The sequence below is a fragment of the Mauremys reevesii genome, linkage group 2 (genome assembly GCF_016161935.1).
Source record: "Mauremys reevesii isolate NIE-2019 linkage group 2, ASM1616193v1, whole genome shotgun sequence".
Lineage (NCBI taxonomy): Eukaryota > Metazoa > Chordata > Testudines > Geoemydidae > Mauremys > Mauremys reevesii.
The window spans coordinates 124,617,574-124,641,487 of record NC_052624.1 but is presented as its reverse complement, the minus strand read 5'-3'; the positions used below and the strand labels follow the sequence as shown (position 1 = coordinate 124,641,487).

General features: G+C 47.0%; 1 protein-coding gene across 4 annotated transcripts in view; it reads right to left on the bottom strand.

Moving 5' to 3' along the window:
- The window catches only part of SLC12A7 (solute carrier family 12 member 7), a 327,938-nt gene that overhangs the window by 120,980 nt on the left and 183,044 nt on the right, over positions 1 to 23,914 (bottom strand). For all 4 annotated transcript variants that reach the window (XM_039524891.1, XM_039524892.1, XM_039524894.1 and 1 more), the window contains exon 6: positions 3,817 to 3,947. In XM_039524891.1, the coding sequence (XP_039380825.1) occupies positions 3,817 to 3,947 (131 nt within the window). The remainder of the gene's footprint in view (positions 1 to 3,816; positions 3,948 to 23,914) is intronic.

The following is a 23,914-nucleotide window of genomic DNA, read 5'->3' as shown; positions in this document are numbered from 1 at the left end:
GCAGGAACAGGAACAGGAACAGCAGCAGCAGCAGCCGCCCTCTCTCTCCAACCCTCTACAGCAGAGAAGTCGAAGGGAGATCTACTGGCCACAGGAGAAAGAGGGTTCTGTTCCCTGACTGACCAGAGCAGGGGCTGCTCCAGGCTAAGGAGAACACCTGACTCCAATTAACCTGCTAAGAGTCAGGTTAGGCTGTTAAGCACCTGATTCTAATTAAGGCCCCTCTGATGCTATAAAAGGGCTCATTCCAGTCAGCCCAGAGGGAGCCAGAGAAGAGGAAGTGCATGAGAGGAACTGGGAGCAAGAGGTGTGCAAGAAGCTGAGAGTGAGTAGGCATACTGCTGGAGGACTGGGAAGTACAAGCATTATCAGACATCAGGAGGAAGGTCCGGTGGTGAGGACAAAGAAGGTGTTGGGAGGAGGCCAGGGGAAATAGCCCAGGAAGTTGTAGCTGTCACGCAACTGTACCAGGAGGCACTCTAGACAGCTGCAGTCCACAGGGCCCTGGGCTGGAACCCGGAGTAGAGGGCGGGCCCGGGTTCCCCCCAAACCTCCCAACTCCTGATCAAACACAGGAGGAATTGACCTGGACTGTGGCTTCTACCAGAGGGGAAGGTCTCTGGGCTGTTTCCCGACCCACAGGGTGAATCTGTGAGGCAAGCAAATCTGCCAATAAGCACAGGACCCACCAAGGTAGAGGAGGAACTTTATCACAACACATATAAGGAATATACAAATGGTAAAAGTACAACTCCTGTAAACATATGCTTTTCTTTTTGGATTTTTTACAAAAAAGCGACACAACTTAATATGTGAGCTTTCTTAGAATTTGAAGACAATGATATTAATGTAGAGCAGAGCAACCTGAACTAATAACATTTTTTTCTATTCTTTTATGTAAGCACTTTTATATAATCAGAGACAGCGGCTACAAATATTCGATGAGGCAATCTTGAAAGTGAACATTTCCAAGGAAGACTGGAGTCTTATAGATATCTGCAATGAGGATTATAAAAACTTCACTGATAAGTTGAGGCAATGCATGAAATTAGCCGAGAAAGAAAGACCAAAAAGAGCAAAAGGAAGAATCTTGGAGGAAATGCGGAACTTACTAGAGAAGCAGAGGAATATCAAGCAAAATGATGGTGACAAATTGAGTACTCCCTCCTCTGCAAGTTGATAAGAAGAAGACTAAAGGAGGACTTCGAGAAGTACCAAAATGAAAGTCTCTTAAAGACAGCTGAAGATCACAGAAGCCTCAAAAAATGCAAAAGGGAATTGATACTGTGCAGGTCAACAATAATGGCACTGAAGAACAGGGACGGAAAACCAGTAATTGACAGAATAGCAACGGAAGCGGTCTGCAAAAAATTCTGCACTGAACTGTTCACATCTCAGATAAATGTCCCAGTACCAACACTTCAACAGACCAATGAGCATGTACTCCCAGTCCTTGTCAGTGAAGTTTGACAAACAGTTCACCAAATGAAGAAAGGACAAGCCTCAGGTAAAGATGGACTGACAATCAAAATAAGAGCTGGAGATCAAAACCTCTGGGAAACTCTTGCTCAGAGCTTTAGCCGTTACTTGGAAATGTAGAAGATACCATCTAGATGGCAGGAGTCCAATACCATTCTGCTGTATAAGAAGGGCGATCATGAAGATCTAAAGAACTGTCATCCAATATGCCTGCTCTCACATGTCTACAAGCTGTTCACCAAAATAATAACAAACCTACTCTCACAGAGTCTGGACAAGCAGCAGCCAAGAGAGCAGGCAGGCTTTCGAAGGAACTTCAGAACAATGGACCACATTTTCACTATCAACCAGCTATTGGAATGCTCCAGGGAATACAAATTCCTCTTATGTATTTCCTTAATCAACTATGAAAAAACATATAACAGCATACAGATCAATGCAGCGTTGAAAACTCTTGCAGAGCAGGGTATCAACACAAACTATATCAAACTATTAAAGGAAGCAAATTCTGACTGCATAACAGATATAACTTTATTTGATACTCCCTCTCGCATCCCAGTTAAGAAAGGTGTGAAACAAGGATACACAGTTTCACCCAAACTCTTCACAGCCTGCCTCAAAATGATATTGAGGTGGATGAATTGGAAAGGTGGAATCAACATCAACAGAGAGCAGTTAAACCATCTCAGATTCGCGGATGATATTGTGTTGATCACCAAAAATACTATCAAACAAAATGTTGCGAGAACTCAACACAAAAAGCAGCCAAGCTGGACTGAAAATTAACCGCTCCAAAACTAAATTTATGCTGTCTGATACCTGGCCAAAAGCCCAAGTAACAATTAAGGGAGAACAAATAGAAGAAGTTAAGCAATATATCTATTTGGGCCAAAAAATTAACATGCACCACGATTAGGAAGGTGAACTCTTGTGAAGAAAGAAAGCAGGCTAGTGTGCATTCAGTTCTATCAAGGATGTCCTCCAAGGAAAAAATCAGCAAGGCAACATGCGCCAGCCTCTTCAACTCAACCGTACTGCCAGCAATGTTGTACGGCAGCAAAACACGGGTGCTGACGAAGACAGAGGAGCAGCAACTGTCTGTCATGGAGAGGGCGATAGAAAGAAGAATTCTGGGCATTTCAATCCATGACCAAGTCCCCAATTAAGCGATCAGACAGCAGAGTGGAGTGCAGGATGTCATTGTTGTGAGCAGTGTAGACGGGTCGGACTCACCCCTGCGGCGCCTCCTGCTGGTGACTCCGGGAATTAGCTCTGTTCCAGCACTGGAGCGCCCTCTGCAGGCCGGTGATCCACCTGTCCTCTGGCCCCCGTGTCCCTCCCTGGACCCGGTGCCCTTTCACATGGGGTGCTGCCCCTGGCAGTAACCCCTTTCTCTCTGGGTCCCCCTCCTTGGGGAACCCCCACCCTCTATCCCCACCTTGCCTCAGTAATGGCTACTGCCAGTCATTGTCTAGCCCCACACTCTGGGGCAGACTGCAGTATCAGCCTACTCATCACAGGCAAAGGGGTTTGGACCTGCTGCCTTGGCCTACCCCTGGGCTGCCCTCTGCAACCCCCAGTACCTGTTAGCCCAATCCTAGGCCACAGCCTGGGGCTTTCCAGGCTGGAGCTCCCCAGCTCCTCAGCCTTTCCCCAGCCCTGCTCCACTCAGGTACCTGGTCTAGCTCCCTGCAGCCAGGCCCTTCTCTCTCTGAAAGCAGAGAGAGACTGTTTTGCTTCTGGCTTCCCTGGCCCAGCTGCAGCCACTTCCCCAATCAGCCCAGCTTTTAGAGCTGCCCCTCTCAAGCCCTGCCAGGCCCCTTTTTAAACCCCTCAGGGCAGGAGCAGGGGTCCACCCTGCTACAAGCAGGCATAGTAAAATGTGATGGGCCGGGCATATTGCGAGGCTCACTGACAATCAATGGACTGCAGCTGTCGCCGAGTGGTACCCATTAAAACTGAAATGACCACTCGGCTGACTTTCAAAGAGATAGGAAGATTTTATCATGAAAAGACATGGCCATGCATAGAGAAGGAAGGCCAGGATATGAGAAGAATGGAAGACCTGTTGTGATTGGTGCAATCTATATGAGGGCTGAGGGACCGATCAATCAAGGTGACAAGATGATATACTCCTATTGTTCAGATTATAAATTATTCCTTAAACACATTCCATGCTAGATTCTTTGAGAGAAAGTCAGCATCTCAAATGGTAAATATCAACAAAACATTTTAAAAAATAATGTTGACTTGGAATGCATTTTAGGTTAGTATATCTGCTCTATTAGCTCCAAAACCTGATGGAATATAGACAATCTTAAAAGATAAAATACTTACCAACAAAATTTCAATGGTACCAAGAATATACATAGCTCCTGCAAAAGTTGTACCCAAGTAAAAACAGAGTCCCACTGCTCCGCCAAACTCTGGCCCTAAAGATCTTGAAATCATATAGTAAGAGCCACCAGCTGTGAAATAAAAAAAGTAAAATTAAAAAAAAAGTCAGACCCTGAGATATGCACATCAAATCGTAGACAATACATTTGAGTTGCCAAGTCAACTCAGGTCCCAAATTTAGATTATTTTGTAAAAATCTATTTATTCCAACCAAAATTTGGGACCTAAATTGACCTGGCAACTCAAATTTCTGCTCTGCATAAGAAACAGATTTTTTTTTAAAAGAAATTTAAATGGAAACAACCAATGCTTGCAACCAAAACATTGTATCATTCCATTCAAATATCAGAGCTAGAAAATAAAAAATAATTAGAAAGGGAATAAGAACAAACCAAATAGACAATTAAAATATAGTTAGCAAACAGTGAATATAAAATACACTAATATCATAAATGGTAAAAGTAAATTAGACTAATCATATTGTTTCAGTTTTAATCCCGCTAGCATGGGTAACAATAGCAATGCAAACTTCAATGTGCGTAGTTCAAGCCTGGCACAGACCCAGGGTATGTAATTAGCTCGCTAGCCCACTCTTTGCTGTCTCCACTATCATTGCTACCCATGCTAGCTAGATTCAAGCTAGCTCAAGAAGGTTAGCCATGCACAATTTTTGCTGTGTAGACATGCCCAAAGTTATAAGTAACACTGGTAAGTATATCTATATTATTAAAATATATTATATTTTAACCTGACAATACTAGGTTAAAACTACTATACTAATAATAATACTAGAGGTTTCTTTTCTTATGCTTTATAGTGTGTATAACATGGTACTAACTCAACATATTGAAATCAATGTTAAGGTATTGGGTTGAATTCTGTTTGTTCTTCTCCCAACTCCTTCCCCACCAACATCACCACACCTATGCAGGAGCCAGACATATTAGGGATCCACTCCTGAGTCCTTAGATTGAGGTGGGGGTGCCTAATGCCGTATGGCACTCTCCCAGTCTAACGAAGCATAGCCAGATGGCCTCAGGGTTCAGACAGGTGTGATCCCCTGCATACCTGATGGTTACCAGAAGCAAGCACTTGAGGAAGAGCATGTAGATCCTTTACAAAACAGCCTTAAAGAGTGCTGATAAATGGAGGAAAGGGACATCAATGACAAAGGGTTACAGAAAACAGAGGAGCATGGAAGGGGACAAGAAAAATAAGTCTTTTATCCATGCTAAAATGTTAAATATTCACAATTTTTAGATATAAATGTTTTAAGTTCTTGCAGTTTCCAAGTCTGATACTATCTTCCTCTGCTTTTCCTCCATTAATCTCATATCCCATCCTTCTTCTGCAGTACACCTTCCCCTCCTATAGACCTGCTAAAATTTGCAAGAGGACAGCCTGCATTTTGATGAGCCTCAGAAGAACTGTTGCAGAAGAACTTCCCTCCTGTGGGCAATGTAGTATATACCAATCTTATTCAAACTTTTGGTGCTCATTCAAAAAACTGGCAAATTTACAAACAAAAACTTTGTTAAAAATAGCTAAGATCAGAAGAGTGTTAAGATTTCTTACTGCATGTGATGAAAGAAGTAATGAAGGTTTAAAAGGTTCACCTTTTAAGAATGAGTTTGGAAGACAGTCTTTATGCAGATTTATAAACGTGATATATTTCAAAAAATCAGAATTTGAAAGGCATTGGTTCTTCAATATATAGCTATGTGAGACAGATCAACATAGAATCATAGAATATCAGGGTTGGAAGGGACCTCAGGAGGTCATCTAGTCCAACCCCCTGCTCAAAGCAGGACCAATTCCCAACTAAATCACCCCAGCCAGGGCTTTGTCAAGCCAGATCTCAAAAACCTCTAAGGAAAGAGATTCCACCACCTCCCTAGGTAACCCATTCCAGTGCTTCACCATCCTCCTAGTGAAAAAGTTTTTCCTAATATTCAACCTAACCTCCCCCATTGCAACTTGAGACCATTACTCCTTGTTCTCTCATCAGGTACCACTGAGAACAGTCTAGATCCATCCTCTTTGGAACCCCCTTTCAGGTAGTTGAAAGCAGCTATCAAATCCCCCCTCATTCTTCTCTTCTGCAGAATAAACAATCCCAGTTCCCTCAGCCTCTCCTCATAGGTCATGTGCTCCAGCCCCCTAATCATTTTTGTTGCCCTCCGCTGGACTCTCTCCAATTTATCCACATCCTTCTTGTAGTGTGGGGCCCAAAACTGGACACTGTACTCCAGATGAGGCCTCACCAATGTCGAATAGAGGGGAATGATTGCATCCCTTGATCTGCTGGCAATGCCCCATCTTATAAAGCCCAAAATGCTGTTAGCTTTCTTGGTAACAAGGGCATACTGTTGACTCATATCCAGCTTCTTTTCCACTGTAACCCCTAGGTCCTTTTCTGCAGAACTGCGTCCTAGCCATTCGGTCCCTAATCTGTAACAGTGAATGGGATTCTTCTGTCCTAAGAGCAGGACTCTGCACTTGTCCTTGTTGAACCTCATCAGGTTTCTTTTGGCCCAATCCTCTAATTTGTCTAGGAAAGATAACTAAAACCTGTGAATTTTGAAAGGTACGATGTTTTCTGTTTAATATTAAAACTATCTAACCAGGTTTTTATAAGATTGTGCATCATTCTGGTATGTGAGTGCTTTCCATGATAATGTTGAAGTTTCAAGGACAGATTGTTGAGAATCTATAACATTAACTAAAGCAATAGTCATTCAAACATTATAAGGCCAAAAGTGACCATTGTGATCACTTAGTCTGACCTGTGTAACATAAGCCATTGCACTTCCCTGAATTAAGTAGATATTGTTGTACCTCCTTTCTCTATCATTGTGGACATCACCACCATCCTGCCTGTTACTCAGGCCTGTAACCTGGGTGCCACCTTCAACTCTGACCTCTCTGTATGTCCTCACATCCAAGCTATGTCTAACTCTTGTCAACTCTTCACACATAACATCTCTGAGAAACAGCCTTGCCTTTCCATACATACAGCTAAAACTCATGTCTAGGGTCCCATCATCTCACATCTCAATTATTGCCAACATGCTTCTCCCCATAAATATCTGAAAAACTCATTAGCCTCTTTCAAAACCCTCCTTTGTTGTGATGTCTACAAAACTTGACAACTGTTAGGCTGTTGGTATGCAGAGATCACTGCCTATCATGCTGATGCATACTGTCGCATTGTTGCCTCATACTGTCTTTATCTATCAGCTGTCTCTTATCTTGATTGTAAGCTCTTCTGAGCAGGGACCATCTTTTTTGTTCTATGTCTGTAAAGCATCTACCACAATGGGGTCCTGGTCCATGACTAGGGCTCATAGGTACTACATTAATACAAGTAAATAATAATCTTCAGAACTGCAGACATCACTAAGTCACAAATGAAAACCCTAATTGAACCAAGAAAATAAATAAAGAGCAATTGGTGTGGAATAATAGACCAGACTAACTTAAATACCTAGAGGACAATAAGGTGATAAGTAAAGTTAAGATTCAGTCACAGGTATTTTTAGTAAAAGTCAGGGACAGGTTGTAGGCAATAAACAAAAATTCACAGAGCCCGCTGCTTTGCCCTAGGGTCACTGCTCCAGTGGCCCCAAGGCTGACAGCTGCTCCAGCCCTGCCACTGCATTAGTCACAAAGGACACAGAAAGTCACAGAACCCTTGACTTCCATGACAGACTCATACCCTTAGCAATAAGTAATAGTCAACATGGATTTTCAAGAATTCATATTGTCAAACCAATCTAATTTCCTTCTTTGTTAGTGTAACCAGCCTAATGTATAAGGGGGACGCAGTAGATGTGCTATATTGGGACTTTTGCAAGGGTTTTGGCACAGTCCCACATGACATTTTCATGAGAAAACTAAAGAAATATAAATGAAGTTATTATAAGGAGGTGAAAAGGTGATTGAAAGACCAAACTCAATCAATAGTTTGTTGTCAAACTGGCAGATGTATCAAATGGGGTCTTGTGGGGTCTGTGTAAGTCTGGTACTGTGCATCATTTTCATGATGGAGTCGAGAGCATGCTTATAAAATCTGCAGATGACACTAACTTGGGCGAGGTTGCAAGCACTTTGGAGGGCAAGATTAGAAGTCAAAATGATCTTGATAAATTGGAGAATTGGTCTGAAATCAATAAAATGTAATTCAGTAAAGACAAGTGCAAAGTACAGTAAAAGCTGTTTTATCTGGCACGTCACCAACCAGAAAGCTCTATAAACCAACATTTCTGATCTTCATTGAAATTCCAGTTTATAGTCCGGTTGGCGCGGGACCGGCAGGGGGGTGCAGCACAGAAGGTGGTGTGGAGCGCAGGCTCTGGGAGGCAGTTTGGGTGCGGGAGGGGGTGTGGGCAGGTGCCAGATCTGGAGGGTGGTCACCTCGGGCAGCTCCCGGCAAGTGGTGATGATCCCGGCTGCTCCTAGGCAGAGGCATGGCAGGAGGCTCTGCATGCTGCCTCTGCCCCAGGCACTGCCACCATAGCTCCCATTGGCCATGGTTTCCAGCCAATGGGAGCTGCGCCTCCTCCTCAGAACAGCCGGGACAGGTCGCTGCTTGCGGGGAGCTGCCTGAGGTGACCATCCCCCATATCCAGCACCCTAAGCCTCCTCCTGCATCCCTGCACCGTCTCCCACACCCAAACTTCTTCCCTCTGAGTTAACTCGCATTTTTCATTTACTGGTACCCCCCATTACCCAAACATGCCGGATAAAACAGCTTTTACTGTACTAGGTGTAGGAAGGAAAAATCAAATATATGAATACACAGTGGGAAATAATTGGCTAGGCAGTAATACTGCAAAAAAGGATCTGGAATTTATAGGGGATCAGAAATTGAATATGATTCAACAGTGGGCCGGTGTTAAGAAAGACAAATATCACTGTAGGAGGTATTAACAGGAATGTCATATGTAAGACATGGGAGGTAATTGTTCCACTCTACTTGCAACTGGTGAGGCCTCAGCTGGAGTATGGAGACATGGAAGTCCAATCTCTATTAGCCATTAAAAAGTAAGATGACCAAATAAAAATTAGATATCTTACACAATGTAAAACAAAACAACATACCAAAGGAATTTGACTGTACTTTTGATTAAATCAGTTGAATTAAGGACATACCTCCCCCATTTGTCTACACACTAAAGTTGCCCCACCTATCACAGCATCATTTGCACTCAAGATCAAGTTAGTAGCATTATGTCTATAGCCATTATCAAATCTGGATTTTTGGAATGCTAAGTGATATGTTCAAGTAGTAGGATATGGATGTTGCCATCACTGAGTGTACTGTAGGTAATACCAGACTATCGAGAATTCACAGGAGCTACTCAGGTTCAGCATGGAACTAACATGCATGGAGAATTTAAAAGTTATAAAAAAAATCAGTCAATCAAACAAAATAACTGGGCACGTCATATGGTGGTACTAGAAAAACTATAATGTGGTGAATATGCCTAGATCAAAGGCATATTAATAACACTATGAAGACAGCATTTTTCAATTTCAAGAGATTTATAGTATGCCTAGATCAAAGGCAACTTAATAACACTATGAAGACAGCATTTTTCAATTTCAAGAGATTTATAGTAGACAGAATGATGCTAAAAATACCACTGTTGGATGTATCTAGAGGATTTTGACAAATAAGGAAGAACTGGTTGAGAATTTGAAAGTGGAAGGCAGCTTGGGTGAAAGTGATCATGAAATGACAGAGTTCATGATTCTAACGAATGATAGGAGGGAGAACAGCAAAATAAAGATAATGTATTTCAGGAAGGGAGACTTTAGTAAACTCAGGGAGTTGGTAGGTAAGATCCCAGGGGAAGCAAGTCTAAGGGGAAAAACAATTGAAGATAGTTGGCAGTTTTTCAGAGAGACATTATTAAGGGCACAAGAGTTTCCAGTGTGTAGGAAAGATAGGAAATATGGCAAGAGACCACCCTGGTTTACCCAGGAGATCTTCAATGATCTAAAAATCAAAAAGAGTCCTACAAAAAGTGGAAACTACGTCAAACTACAAAAGATGAACATTAACAAATAACACAAGTATGTAGGGACAAAATTAGAAAGGCCAAGGCACAAAACAAGATCAAACTAGCTAGAGACATAAAGGATAACAAGAAAACATTCTACAAATACATTGGAAGCAAGAGGAAGACCAGTGACAGGGTAGGTCCATTACTCAATTGGGTAGTGGTGGTTGTGGGCGGGGGAACAATAACCAAAAATGTGGAAATGGCAGGGGTGCTTAATGACTTCTTTGTTTCAGTTTTCACCAAGAAGGTTGGTGGTGATTGGAAGTCTAACAGTGAATACCAGTGAAAATGAGGTGGGATCAGAAGAGGCTAAAATAGGGAGAAAACAAGTTAAAAATTACTTAGACAAATTAGATGTCTTCAAGTCACCAATGTCTGATGAAATGCATCCTAGAATACTCAAGGAGCTGACAGAGGAGATATATGAGCCATGAAAAGTCATGGAAGACAAGATAGATTCCAGAAAACTGGAAAAGGGCAAATATAGTGCCAATCTATAAAAAGGGAGATAAAGACAACCCGGGAAATTACAGACTAGTCATATTAACTTCTGTACCGGGAAATCTAAAATGGTGCAAATAATTAAGCAATCAATTTGCAAACACCTAGAAGATAATAAGGTGATAAGTAACAGTCAGCATGGATTTATCAAGAACAAATTATGTCAAACCAACCTGACAGCTTTCTACGACGGGATAACAAGCCTTGTGTATGGAAGGAAATGGTAGATGTGGTATAGCTTGACTTTAGTAAAGCTTTTGATACTGTCTCGCATGACCTTCTCATCAACAAACTAAGGAAATGCAACCTAGATGGAGCTACTATAAGTTGGGTGCAAAACTGGTTGGAAAACTGTTCCCACAGAGCAGTTATCAGTGGTTCACAGTCATGTTGGAAAACTGTTCCCAGAGAGCAGTTATCAGTGGTTCACAGTCATGTTGGAAGTCAGTAAGAAATGACTGCCTAGGACTGTGGAAAGGGATCTGGGGGTCACAAGCTAAATATGAGCCAACAGTGTAACACTGTTGCAAAAAAAGCAAACATCATTCTGGGATATATTAGCAGAAGTGTTGTAAACAAGACATGAGAAGTAATTCTTCCACTCTACTCTATGCTGATTAGGCCTCAACTGGTATATTGTGTCCATTTCTGGGCACCACCTTTCAGGAAAGATGTGAACAAATTGGACAGAGTCCACAGAAGAGCAACATAAATGATTAAAGGTCTAAAAGACATGACCTATGAGGGAAGATTGAAAAAACTGGGTTTGTTTAGTCTGGAAAAGAGAAGACTGAGGGGGCACATGATAACAGTTTTCAATTACATAAAAGGCTGTTACAAGGAGGAGGGTGAAAAATTGTTCTTCTTAACCTCTGAGGATAGGACTAGAAGCAATGGGCTTAAATTGCAGAAAGGGAGGTTTAGGTTGGACATTAGGAAAAACTTCCTAACTGTCAGGGTGGTTAAGAACTGGAATAAATTGACTAGGGAGGTTGTGGAATCGCTATCATTGGAGATTTTTAAGAGCAGGTTAGACAAACACCTGTCAGGAATGGTCTAGATCAGGGATCAGCAATCTTCGGCACGCGGCCCATCAGAGTAATTCACTGGTGGACCGCGAGACATTTGGTTTACGTTGACTGTCCCAGCACGTCCCTGCAGCCCATGGCTTCCTGCAGCTCCCATTGGCCAGGAATGGTGAACCGTGGCCACTGGGAGCTATGGGGGGCCATGCCTGCAGTTGGTCAACATAAAAAAAAATATCTCACAGCCCACCAATGGATTACCCTGATGGGCCACGTGCTGAAGGTTGCCAACCCCTGGTCTAGATAATACTAAAAGTCCTGCCATGAGTGCAGGGGTCTGGACTAGATGACCTCTCAAGGTCCTACAATTCTATGATTAACCTGTTTTTATTGTGGAACACTAGGACATCTAGTTCTAGGACATCTAGTACCCTCATCTTTTGCCCCTCACAGACCTCCACCCACAAGAAATCAGGAAATGAGCAAGCCCAGGCTGTATAGCAGGGCTGGCCTGGGCACTATGCTCAGGAAACTACAACCCTTGAAAGACACCCAATCCAAGTCAGACAGGCTCTCCCGACACTGCCAAATATGAATAGAGTTATGTATCGTGGATGGAACAAAGTCAATTCCCCCTCAGTGGGCCCTGATCAATTCCAGGGCAACCAATAACTTCATAGATGCTAAAGCCACTCGAGCACTACAAAAATCCCCCTCTGTTTAAAGCAGATATCAGTTCTTATAGAAACAACAGATGGGTTCCTCCTGTCCTTGAGGCCAGTGATGCAGGAAACAGTATGTGATGGGATTTGTGGGATGCAGCCTATAGGATTGTAGGACCGCTAGTGACAAGCAGCAAACCCCTTCAGGTACTGTTATCACTCAGCACAACCAGGCATGTGGAGCCCGACACCCAGAGAGATTGCATGAATGCTCCCAGAGTCACTCATAAATCACACAGAGAAAGGCACCAGTCAAATCCCCTCAGCTCCCAGCCTTGTACCTCAGGAATATACTGTCTTGCACTGCTCAAGATCCTTTCTTGAGCAATGCAAGTTTATTAATTGGTTCACCATTTCATCAATGGAACGTGGATATACACCAGCCTTTGTAAACCTGAGCAGATTTACCAAACGCTTCAGGCAAACTCACTGGTAAAGTGAGTAAAACAAGTTGATTACAAAAGATAGATTTTAAGTGATTATAAGTGATAGGCAAAAAGTCAGAGTGGTTACCAAAATATAAGCACTCTCAACCCTATTCGATTGGGCAACATCTAGATTAAGCAGTTTTTCTCACCCCACTGGATATTGCAGTTCCTAGTACACAGGTTTTCAGTCTTCTGAGTGTCCTTGTTTCTTGCAGCATAGGTGAGTGGGAGGAGAAAAGGCCAAGCATGGGGCCACTGTGTTGTGTTTTTTACCCTTAGTCCATGTGCTTGGAGAAGACAAGTCCAGACATGTCTGCTGGGCATTGCTGAGTCACCAGAAAAGGTTGAGCAATTCCCCTGCTATGGCCTTGTGCAAGTGAGTCATTGCATTTTAGCTCCCTTGCTGGACAATGGCTGTTGATGGTTGTTCAACACCTGCCTGGGCATTGGTTATCCCTCTTTTGGGAGCTAGTATCTGGGTGCTTCCCAAACCCACAGCATATTTTAGTAAGAATCATACAACACAATTCTCATAACTTCATATGCATTAATGATATACATATTTAGATGGAACAGTGGGTTTCAGCAGATCATAACATTTCCCAGGATACCTACAAGGCATGCTTTATATGCAATATCCCAATCTTATACAAATTATGAATAGGGTGCTCTCCTGAGGTGTAGAATTTCACACAGTACCCCTAGAGGCTGTAATCCAGGGCTATCAGGAAGTATTACAGTTCAAAGTGATCTATTCTTCACACTTGCCCATAATTGTTGGCTTCACTTGGCCAAAGTAGCATGACCCTTGCATCTCATATTGGGATTATAAGAACATCTTTGAAAAGCATAATTCAGACACGCTACCTTTGCACCAGGACTACAATTGCCCCATAGACCTGTAATTTGGGGCAAAGGTCCCTTATAGATGAATCTAAGTGATGTCCAAGCCCAAACTGGCAGCCCTTTGAGAGTATATCCAGAACAACCTGGCCAAGGGCTTCATCCAGTGCTCTACCTCCCCAGCAGGGACTCCAGTCCTTTTCCTTAAGAGAAAGGACAGAATGTTAAGCCTTTGTAGATTATCAGGCCTTAAACTAGGTGATGGTCCAAAATTGATATCCTCTGCCCTTAATCTCAGAGCTACTAGACTGTGTGTGGTCTGCCAGAATTTTCACCAAACTAGACCTCTGGGGCATCATTGCAGGAGAAGAATGGAAGACCACATTTTGACCCCACTATGAGCACTTCAAATATTTAGTACTGCCATTTGGGCTGACCAATGCTTCCGTGACCTTTCAACATTTTGTGAATGACATATTTAGAGACACCCTGGACCAATCTGTCTTGATGACATCCTTTCATCTGAGGACATAAAGATGGACCCCCAGAAGATGGAGGCCATTTACAGCTGGGCTATACCCAGGTCCTGCCAAGAGTTACAGAGCTTCCTGGACTTTGCAAATTTTTACTAACAGTTCATTCCAAGCTCCTCTGGGCAAGTAGCCCCCAAGACCTAACAAATTTGTTTGGTCACTCAAAGCTCATCAAGCTTTTGAACAGCTCAAGACTGCTTTTACCACCACTCCCATTCTAACACAGCCTGCCCTGGCCCAGGCCTCCAATGTAGCCACTCAGCCATACTGTCTCAGAGGCATGCTCCCCAGCAAGTGTTGCACCTCTGCACCTACTACTCCCAAAAACTCACCCCTGCTGAATGGAATAATGAAATATTAGATAAGGAACTACTTATCTTAAATCAGCCTTCAAAGAGTCCACATCCTTCCTGTGTAATATTCCAATCCTCCTCTGAATTGACAATGCTTTCCCACTTTGTATTATCAGCAAGTTTCCTTAACACACTCCTACCTTTTTGTGCCAAGGTCATTAATAAAAATATTAAATGAGACTGGTCTCAACACCAATCCTTGAGGAACTCTACCTGTAACCTCCCTCCGGTCAGATAAGCTAACCTTTCAGCACAACCCATTGCCTTGTCCTCATTAGCCACTTACTTAACCACCTTACACTCTTGTATTAATTTTCTTTAATAATTTCCCATATGGGACTATATCAAATCCTTTACTGAAGTCCAACTATCTAATGTCTTTCCCCTAACTAAAAATTTAGTTATCTTCTCAGAGAAGGAACTCACATTAGTCTGGCAAAATCTACCTTGTTGCATTCTGCATTACATCTCCTTTTCCTTCTTATTCTTTCCTTCACAATTTGTTCTAAAGTCTAACTACTGAGGTCAGATTAGAGAGTCTGTAATTGCCCAGATCACTTTTCCGCCCCCATTCTTAAATATAGATGTGATGTTAGTGCAGTCATATGGTACTACTGCTGAATAGATAGACTTATTAAAAAATCATTGCTACCAGACTAACAATTTCATGTGACAATTCTTTCAGTATTCAGGGATGGAATTATCCAGTCTCCCTCAATTTGAGCACATTAAAGTCTAAGTTTTTCCTTCTACCTCAGATGTAGTCATTTCCATTTCTATACACTTATTTCCATCTGCCATCCTGCCTATGTTCAATATTATCATCCTTACTGAAAACCAAAGCATAAGAACATAAGAATGGCCCTACTGGGTCAGCCCAAAAGTCCATCTAGCCCAGTATCCTGTCTTCCAACAGTGACCAGTGCCAAGTGCCCCAGAGGGAATGAACTTAGTATGAATATTAGGTAATCATAAAGTGATCCATCCCCTGTCGCTCATTCCCAGCTTCTGGCAAACAGAGGCTAGGGACACCATTCCTGCCCAACCTGGCTAATAGCCATTGATGGACCTATCCTCCATGAATTTAACTAGTTCTTTTTTGAACCCTGTAATGGTCTTGGCCTTCATAACATCCTCTGGCAAGGAGTTCCACAGGTTGACTGTGTGCTGTGTGAAGAAATACTTCCTTGTATTTGTTTTAAACTTGCTGCCCATTTGGTGACCACTAGTTCCTGGATTATGAGAGGTAGTAAACAACACTTCCTTATCTAGTTTCTCTACACCAGTCATGATTTTATAGACCTCAATCATATCTCCCCTTAGCCGTCTCTTTTCCAAGTTGAAAAGTCCCAGTCTTATTAATCTCTCCTCATACAGAAGCCATTCCATACCCCTAATCATTTTTGTTGCCTCTTTTTTGAACCTTTTTCAATTCCAATATTTTTTTTGAGATGAGGCGACCACATCTGCACACAGTATTCAAGATATCAGCGGGGTAGCTGTATTAGTCTGGATCTGTAAAAGCAGCAAAGAGTCCTATGTCACCTGTTAGTCTATAAGGTGCCACAGGACTCTTTGCTGCTTTTACAGTATTCAAGATGTGGGCGTACTATGGATTTATATAGAGGCAACATAATATTTTCTGTCTATTATCTATCCCTTTCTTAATTATTCCCAGCATTCTGTTCATTTTTTTAACTACCACTGCACACTGAGTGGATGTTTTCAGAGAACTATCCACAATGACGCCAAGATCTCTTTCTTGAGTAGTAATAGCAAATTTAGACCCCATCACTTTATATGTATAGTTGGGATTATGCTTTCCAATCTGCATTACTTTGCATTTATCAACATTAAATTTCATCTGTGTAGTGGGGCGGTTGCCCCCACTCCCTGAGAATTTAGGCTGCAGCAGGCCAGTAGGCCTGCGCAGACAGACAGCAATAAGAAAAGGGCTTATTGGGAGCCAATCAGGGCCCAGATTGGAGTCAGCCTATAAAAAGGCTGCTCAGGGAAGGAGCAGGCAGTCTGCCCCAGGCCTTTCTAGGGGAAGGTCTGCCTCCAGAGCTGGGAGACTAGCACCTGGGACAGTGCAGTGCAGTGCAGGTCCGGGGGAGCAGAAGGGAACTCCAGCCCGGTGTCGGCCAGACTGCAGGCCCTGAGGGGAAGGGCCTAGCCAGTGTGAGGGGCCAAAGGGGAAGCGGCCCAAGGATGTGGACAGATGGAGGGAGAGAAGGAGGGCAGGACGGCTGCCACTTGAGGGTCCCTGGGTTGGGACCCAGAGTAGTGGGCGGGCCTGGGTCCCCCCCTTCCTCCTTGCCTTACACCCAGCTGATGGAAGTGGCCGTCTAGGGCTGCACCAACCCCCTGCCAAGAGGGGTGTAACTTTGAGGGTGCAGTTGCCCACATTGGCCGGGGTGCAGAGAGACAGATGATTAGTCGTCTCCCCCAGAAGGGGCAAGGATGGACTGAGAGACACTGCTGGAGGGCAGTGGCTCAAAGAGGACACCGCAAGTCAGGAGCAACGCGGGGCCACATGCCAACCAAGGGCGAGACGAGAGATGGGACACCACCAAGAGAGGGTGCTCCACTGGACTGAGCTAATTCCTGGCATCACCAGCAGAAGGTGCTGTGGTGGTGAGTCCCAGCCCCATCACAATCTGCCATTTTGTTGCTCAATCACCCAGTTTTGAGAGATTCTTTTGTAGCTCTTCGCAGTCTGCCTGGGTCTTAACTATCTTGAGTAATTTTGTATCATCTGCAAATTTTGCCACCTCACCCTTTTTCCAGATCATTTATGAATATGTTGAATAGGACTGGTCCCAGAACAGACCCCTGGGGAACACTACTATTTACCTCTCTCCAATCTAAGCACTGACCATCTATACCTACCCTTTGTTTCCTATCTTTTAACCAATTACCAATCCATGAGAGCACCTTTCTTCTTATCCCGTGGCAGCTTACTTTGCATAAGAGCCTTTGGTGAGGGACCTTGTCAAAGGCTTTCTGAAAATCTAAGTACACTATATCCACTGGATCCCCTTGGTCCACATGCTTGTTGAGCCCCTCAAAGAATTCTAATAGATTGTTGAGGCATGATTTCCCTTTTCTAAAACCATGTTGACTCTTCCTCAACAAATTATGTTCATCTATAGGCCTGCCAATATTATTCTTTATTATCATTTCAACCAGTTTGCCTGGTACTGAAGTCAGGCTTACAGGCCTGTAATTTCCAGGATCAGCACTGGAGCTCTTTTTAAAAATTGGCATCATATTAGCTATCCTCCAGTCATCTGGTACAGAAGCTGATTTAAATGATAGGTTACAGATGACAGTTAGTAGTGCTGCAATTTCACATTTAAGTTCCTTCAGAACTCTTGGGTGAATACCATCTGGTCCTGGTGACTTATTGCTGTTTAATTTATCTATTTGTTCCAAAACCTCCTTTAATGACACCTCAATCTGGGACAGTTCCTCAGATTTGTCACGTGAAAAGAATGGCTCAGGTTTGGGAATCTCCCTCACAACCTCAGTCGTGAAGCCCGATGCAAAGAATTCATTTAGTTTCTCTGCAATGGCCTTATTATCCTTCAGTGGTCCTTTAGCACCTCGATTGTCCAGTGGCCCCACTGGTTGTTTAGCAGGCTTCCTGCTTCTGTTGTACTTAAAAAAAATGTACTATTACTTTTTGAGTCTTTGGCTAACTGTTCCTCAAATTATTTTTTGGCCTTCCTAATTGTATTTTTACACTTCATTTGCCAGTGTTTATGCTTCTTTCTCTAGGATTTTCACTAGGATTTAACTTCCACTTTTTAAAGGATGCCTTTTTGCCTCTCACTGCTTCTTTTACTTTGTTTAGCCACAGTGGCACTTTTTTGGTTCTCTTACTATGTTTTTAATTTGGGGTATACACTTAAGGTGAGCCTCTATTAGGGTGTCTTTAAAAAGTTTTCACACATCTTACAGAGATTTCACTTTTCGTACCATACCCTTTAATTTCTGTTTAACTAACTTCCTCATTTTTGTGTAGTTCCTCTTTCTGAAATTAAATGCTACAATGTTGGGCTACAATGTTGGGCTACAATGTTGGGCTACTATTTTTCCTCCCACAGGAATATTAAATTTAATTATACTATGGTCACTATTACCAAACGGTCCAGCTATATTCACCTCTTGGAGATCCTGTGCTCCACTTAGGACTAAATCAAGAACTGCCTTTCCTCTGGTGGGTTCCAGGACTAGCTGCTCCAAGAAGCAGTCATTTAAGGTGTCAAGAAACTTTATCTCTGCATCTCATCCTGAGGTGACATGTACCCAGTCAATATGGGAATAACTGAAATCCTCCATTATTATTAAGTTTTATTTTAATAGCCTCTCTAATCTCCCTGAGCATTTCTGTCACTCTCACCATCCTGGTCATGTAGTCTGTAATATATCTCTACTGCTATATTCTTATTATTAGAATATGGAATTTCTATCCATAGAGATTCCATGGTACAGTTTGATTCATTTTTATTTCATTTGCTTCTACGCTTTCACATATAATGCCACTCCCACACCGGCATTACCTGTTCTGTCTTTCTAATATATTTTGTACGCTGGTATTACTGTATCCTACTGATTATCCTTACTCCACCAAGTTTCTGTGATGCCTATTATATCAATATCCTCATTTAATATGTGTGACAGACCCAGACCAGTGGGGTACAGGAGTCTGGTCCTATTAGTATCCAGGAAGTGGGCAAAGCCCGCCCACTGCTAAAGGACCTCCCCACAGCCTAAGGGGGGGGGGGGAATCCACAGGTCTGGGATACTAACTAAATACGTGGGACAACAAATGAAAAAAACAGGATCGGGAGTGAGGTCATAGGGCTAAACGAAGGGAACCTGATGGGGACACCAAGCAGAGAACCCCAGACAACGCCCACTGCTCCTCGAAGGCATCAAGGGAGCCAGTGGACGCCGCCCAGAGGAACTCTGCCCAGATGTGTGAACGGACAGAGGAGCAGAAATAAGGCCCCACAGTCGCAGGAAATCCCATCGGCCAACCTCCTCTCTCTGGTTTTGTAGATGGCTAGTTTGGCCAGGGCCAAGAGGAGGTTGACAAGGAGATCCTGCGACTTCGTGGGGCCACGGATGGGGAGTGCATAGATAAACAGGTGAGGGGAAAAGTGCAACCAAAAATGCAAGAGGAGAGCCAAGAGGAGCCGGAACAGGGGCTGCAACCTGGCACACTCTAAATAAACGTGCGCCAGGGTCTCTTTCACGCCGCAAAAGGGGCAGGTGTTTGGGACAAGGGTAAACCGCGCCAAGTACATGCCCATGCTCACGGCCCCATGAAGGAGCCGCCAACTGACATCCCGGCGGGCCTCGGGATCAGGGCAGAATACAGGCTGGCCCACCGGGGCTCCTCACCCTCGAGAGGTGGCAGGAGGTCCCATCATTTTGTATCAGGGCGGGACGCGAGGGTGAGGTAGTGAAGAGTGTGGAGCACGAGCGTGTACAGATATTTTCTTGGCGTGGTCTGGAACAGAACCGGCTGCAGATTGGGCAGCCGGCTTGCAGTAAAAGGGCGAGGGGGTCGATTGGGTCCACGGGGCAGAGGGCTGATAAAAAGGTCCACGGGGCCCAGGGTGGAAGGTGGGCGGGGCGTGCCCTCTCGCAGGACCCGGTCGAGGTAGGCCCGAGCAGTGGGCAGTAAAGCGGCCTTCACCTCCAGAAGTACGCACTGGGGAGTACGAGGGCTGGAGAGCCCCATGTGCTGAGTGAGCGTCAGGGGATCCAGCCAGTCTCCCCAGTCGTAGTCCAGGAGGTCTCCGACCCTGGTGACTCCTGCCAAGACCAGCCTCTGGCGCACCGTGGGGGACTCCGCCACCTGCACACGGAGCTGGGGGTGGTGTAGCAGGGGCTCCGCGAGGAGATCAACCCCCACGGTGGCCGCCATGGACCTGGTCGTCGAAAAGAGCTTCCAGGCCCGGAGGAGGTCTTGGTAGAAGACTGGCAGCCCAGAGACGTCTCACGGAAGACCTCTCGGATGGAGATAAAAAAGAGCTGCCGGTCGTATCAGAGCCCTCGGAAGCGGTGGAGAAAGGCATGCGCCAATACGCTCCACGCCGGACTACCAGCACCATACAGGAGCCTCTGCAGGGCCTGGAGGCGGAAGACGTGGACCTGAGTGTGTAGGCACTTCAGGCCCTGTCCCCCCTCCTCCAGGGGCAGGTGGAGGACCCCTGCAGAAACCGAGTGCGTCCCTGGCCGAAAGAACTCCAGAACCACCGTCCGGAGGTTGGCCAGGAAATCCGGGGCCGGGACCAGGGTGTTGAGCCAGTACCAGAGCATGGACAGGACTAGTAGATTCAGCACCAGCACCCTCCCTCGGAGAGAGAGGCACCGGAGTAGTCCTGCCCATTTCCGGAGCCGCGCCATCACCCCGCCCTCTAAACCTTGCCAGTTCTCCGGCGGAGACGGATGCTTGGCAGAAAGGTAAACGCCGAGATAGAGCAGCGGACCCGCGCTCCACCAGATGGCCTGAAGCGCGGGTGGGAGGGAGCTCGCCTGCCACCCGTCCCCGACCACCAGGCCAGAGCTCTTGACCCAGTTGACCTGGCCTCCATCCGCGCCAAGTCACCCGGGTCCTGGACCACGAGGAGCACATCGTCGGCGTACGCTGACAGGACCAGCCGCAGCTCCGGCTCCCAGAGCACCAACCCCGTCAGCCTCCGAGGGAGGAGACAGAGGAAGGCCTCAATCGCCAGAGCGTACAGCTGACCCAAGAGGGGACACCCCTGCCGTACTCCTCGCCCGAAGCTGACCGGCTCGGTCAGGGTCCAGTTGAGCCTGACCAGACACTCCGCGGAAGCGTACAGCACCCAGAGAAAACCCACAAACTGGGGTCCAAAGCCAAACGCTTGCAGAGTGCTCAGGAGATACCCGTGGTCCACCCTGTCGAACGCCTTCTCCTGATCCAGGGACAAGAGGGCGAACGACAGACCATCCCTACACCATAATTCCAGGAGGTCCCGGACCAAATACAGGTTATCAAAGATCGTGCGACCCGGGACGGTGTAGGTCTGGTCCGGGTGGACCACGTCCGCCAGCACGGACCCTAGCCGCAGCGAGATGGCCTTCGCAACGATTTTGTAGTCCATGCTGAGGAGCGAGATGGGACGCCAATTCCGTAAATCGCGGAGGTCCCCCCTCTTCGGCAGTAAGGCGAAAACGGCTCGCCTGCACGAGAGAGGGAGGACCCCGCCCCGCAAAGACTCGGCCCAGATGGTGACTAGGTCTGGGCCGAGGACGTCCCAGAACACGCGGTAGAACTCCACGATCAGCCCGTCCATGCTCGGAGATTTATTGGTGGGCATGCGACGGAGGGCTTCTGAGAACTCGGCCAGAGTGAGAGGCAGCTCAAGCCGGTCCTGGTCGCCCGCGCTGACCATCGGGAGTCCGTCCCAGAGCACTTTGCAAGCGTTAGGATCGGTCGGATCCGGGGAGAAAAGAGTCGCGTAAAAGGCCCTGGCCCTCCCACACATCTCCGCCGGATCCGTGAGGGGGGTGCCGTCCTCCGCCAGGAGGCAGGTGACATGCTTTTTGGCCCCCCTCCTTTTCTCCAGGGCGTAGAAGAAGCGGGAGCCGCGATCCATCTCCCGAAGGAGGCGGATGCGGGATCGAACAAAGGCACCTTGGGCTCGATGATCCTCGAGGGCCCGGAGCTCCTCCCGCTTCTCCGGGCACGCTCCGCAGAGGGATGGATCCTCGGGGCTGGCGGCCAGATGCCTCTCCAGCTCCAAGACCTCCCATTCCAACTGCTCTATTGCCGCATCCCTCCGTCGGCTGGCGCCCCGGGTGTAGTCGCGGCAGAAGAGCCGGGTGTGCACCTTCCCCAGGTCCCACCATCGCCGCGCCGAGGGAAAGGCGCGCCTCTGCCCTTGCCAGGCCAGCCAGAACTCCCAGAAGGACGCCATGAAGCCTGCGTCCTCCAGCAAACTATTATTAAAGTGCCAATAGGCCGGTCCCGGCCTCTCCGCACAGAGAGAAGCCGTCACGGTGGCAAAGTGGTGATCCGAAAAGGGGGCCGGCTGAACGCTGGAGGAGTGGGCTCGGGAAAGGTGGAAACGTGACAGGTAAATGCGGTCCAGCCGGGAGTGGCGCAACCGATGGACCTCCACCCGGACGAAGGTGAACGTCGAGACGTCATTCTGGTGGTGGTCGCGCCAGACGTCCACCAGCGAGTGGTGTTCGATGATCTCCCGGAGGACGTCCGCGGCGGCCAAGCACTGCTCGGTCCCTGAACGGTCCCGTTCCTCAAGGGATCCTCGCCGGCAGACACGCCCACGGCCTCCGTCGGGCCGCGCAGCAATCCGTGACCAACCCTGTAGGTGAGTAGAGAGTCACGGAAGAGGCAGACCCGCCGGTAGGCCGCGACGGCCTGCTTCCCGGTCCTCTTACCCTCCCGCATGAGTGCCCTCGCGGCCCGGAGGATAAGATGGAAATCCCCCCACCGCTGGAGCGTAAGTTGGACTTTGTTACGGGAGCCACGGACGTCCTCAAGGAACTCCCGCAGCTCCTCCCTCAGCGCATGGGGGGGGCAGGGTAACAGATCGATGACCGTCCCCCAGCGGGGCGCCCGGCACAGCCCCCCACCGAGGCGGGCAGGCAGGGGGCAGACCCTCGACGTGGTGTCTGATGGGCCAACACCACGCGGCCTGCCCCGCTCCCCAGTTCAACAGGGGGCGGCGGAAGGAGAACAGCAGCCCCTGATGGGTCAGGGCAGGGAAAAACACTAATGCTACGCCCTGGGAGGTATCCCCAGGGGCGGCAATGGCATCACGGGAGGCGGAGGGGACAAGGGAGGGGCCGGCATCAGGGATAGGGCAGGAGTCAGGAGTAGGGATGGGATCAGGAAAAGAATCAGGGAGAGGGGCAGTTGGGCCGCAGGAAGGTGGCCCCTCCTGGTCAGGCTCAGGGATCGTGGGAGCGGGAAGGGGACCCAGGCACCAGGTGCAGCCACGACGGCTGGAACGACAGCCACAGCATCCGGAGATGGAAGGTCAACAACGGGGTCCCCGTCCAGGAAGGAGGTCGGTTGGCCCACAACCAAGAGGGACACCCCCTAGGAACTGGGTCCGGGCAGCGGGGCACCGGCCTTCGCCTCAAGGGGCTCGGTGGCCATCAGTGAGGTGCCACCTGCAGCCAGGCTGATGGAAGACCCCAGGGGACCCTCAGAGGCGGGAGCAGAAGCAGCAGTCAGGGGAAGGGAACCCAGGGACAGGGGGACCGAGGTGAGGTGAGGTCACACAGATCGAGGCCCGCTGGCAAAAGGTTGTCCTCCCCCTGTGTAACCGGGGTCAGACCCAGGGCCTCGATCTCCTCGTAGATGGAGGGGAGATTGCCGTCCACCACCCCGAGGCCCTCCCCGCCAACACCGGAAGCGACGCCCACCTCAGCGCTCGTGGGGGCTTCGGATGGTAAGGCGGCAAGGGGGGCTCCCTTGGGGGCGTCATCGGGAAGGGACCCCGGAGGAGGAGCAGTGTCACCGTCCGGTGCTGCCACGTCGTCCCCA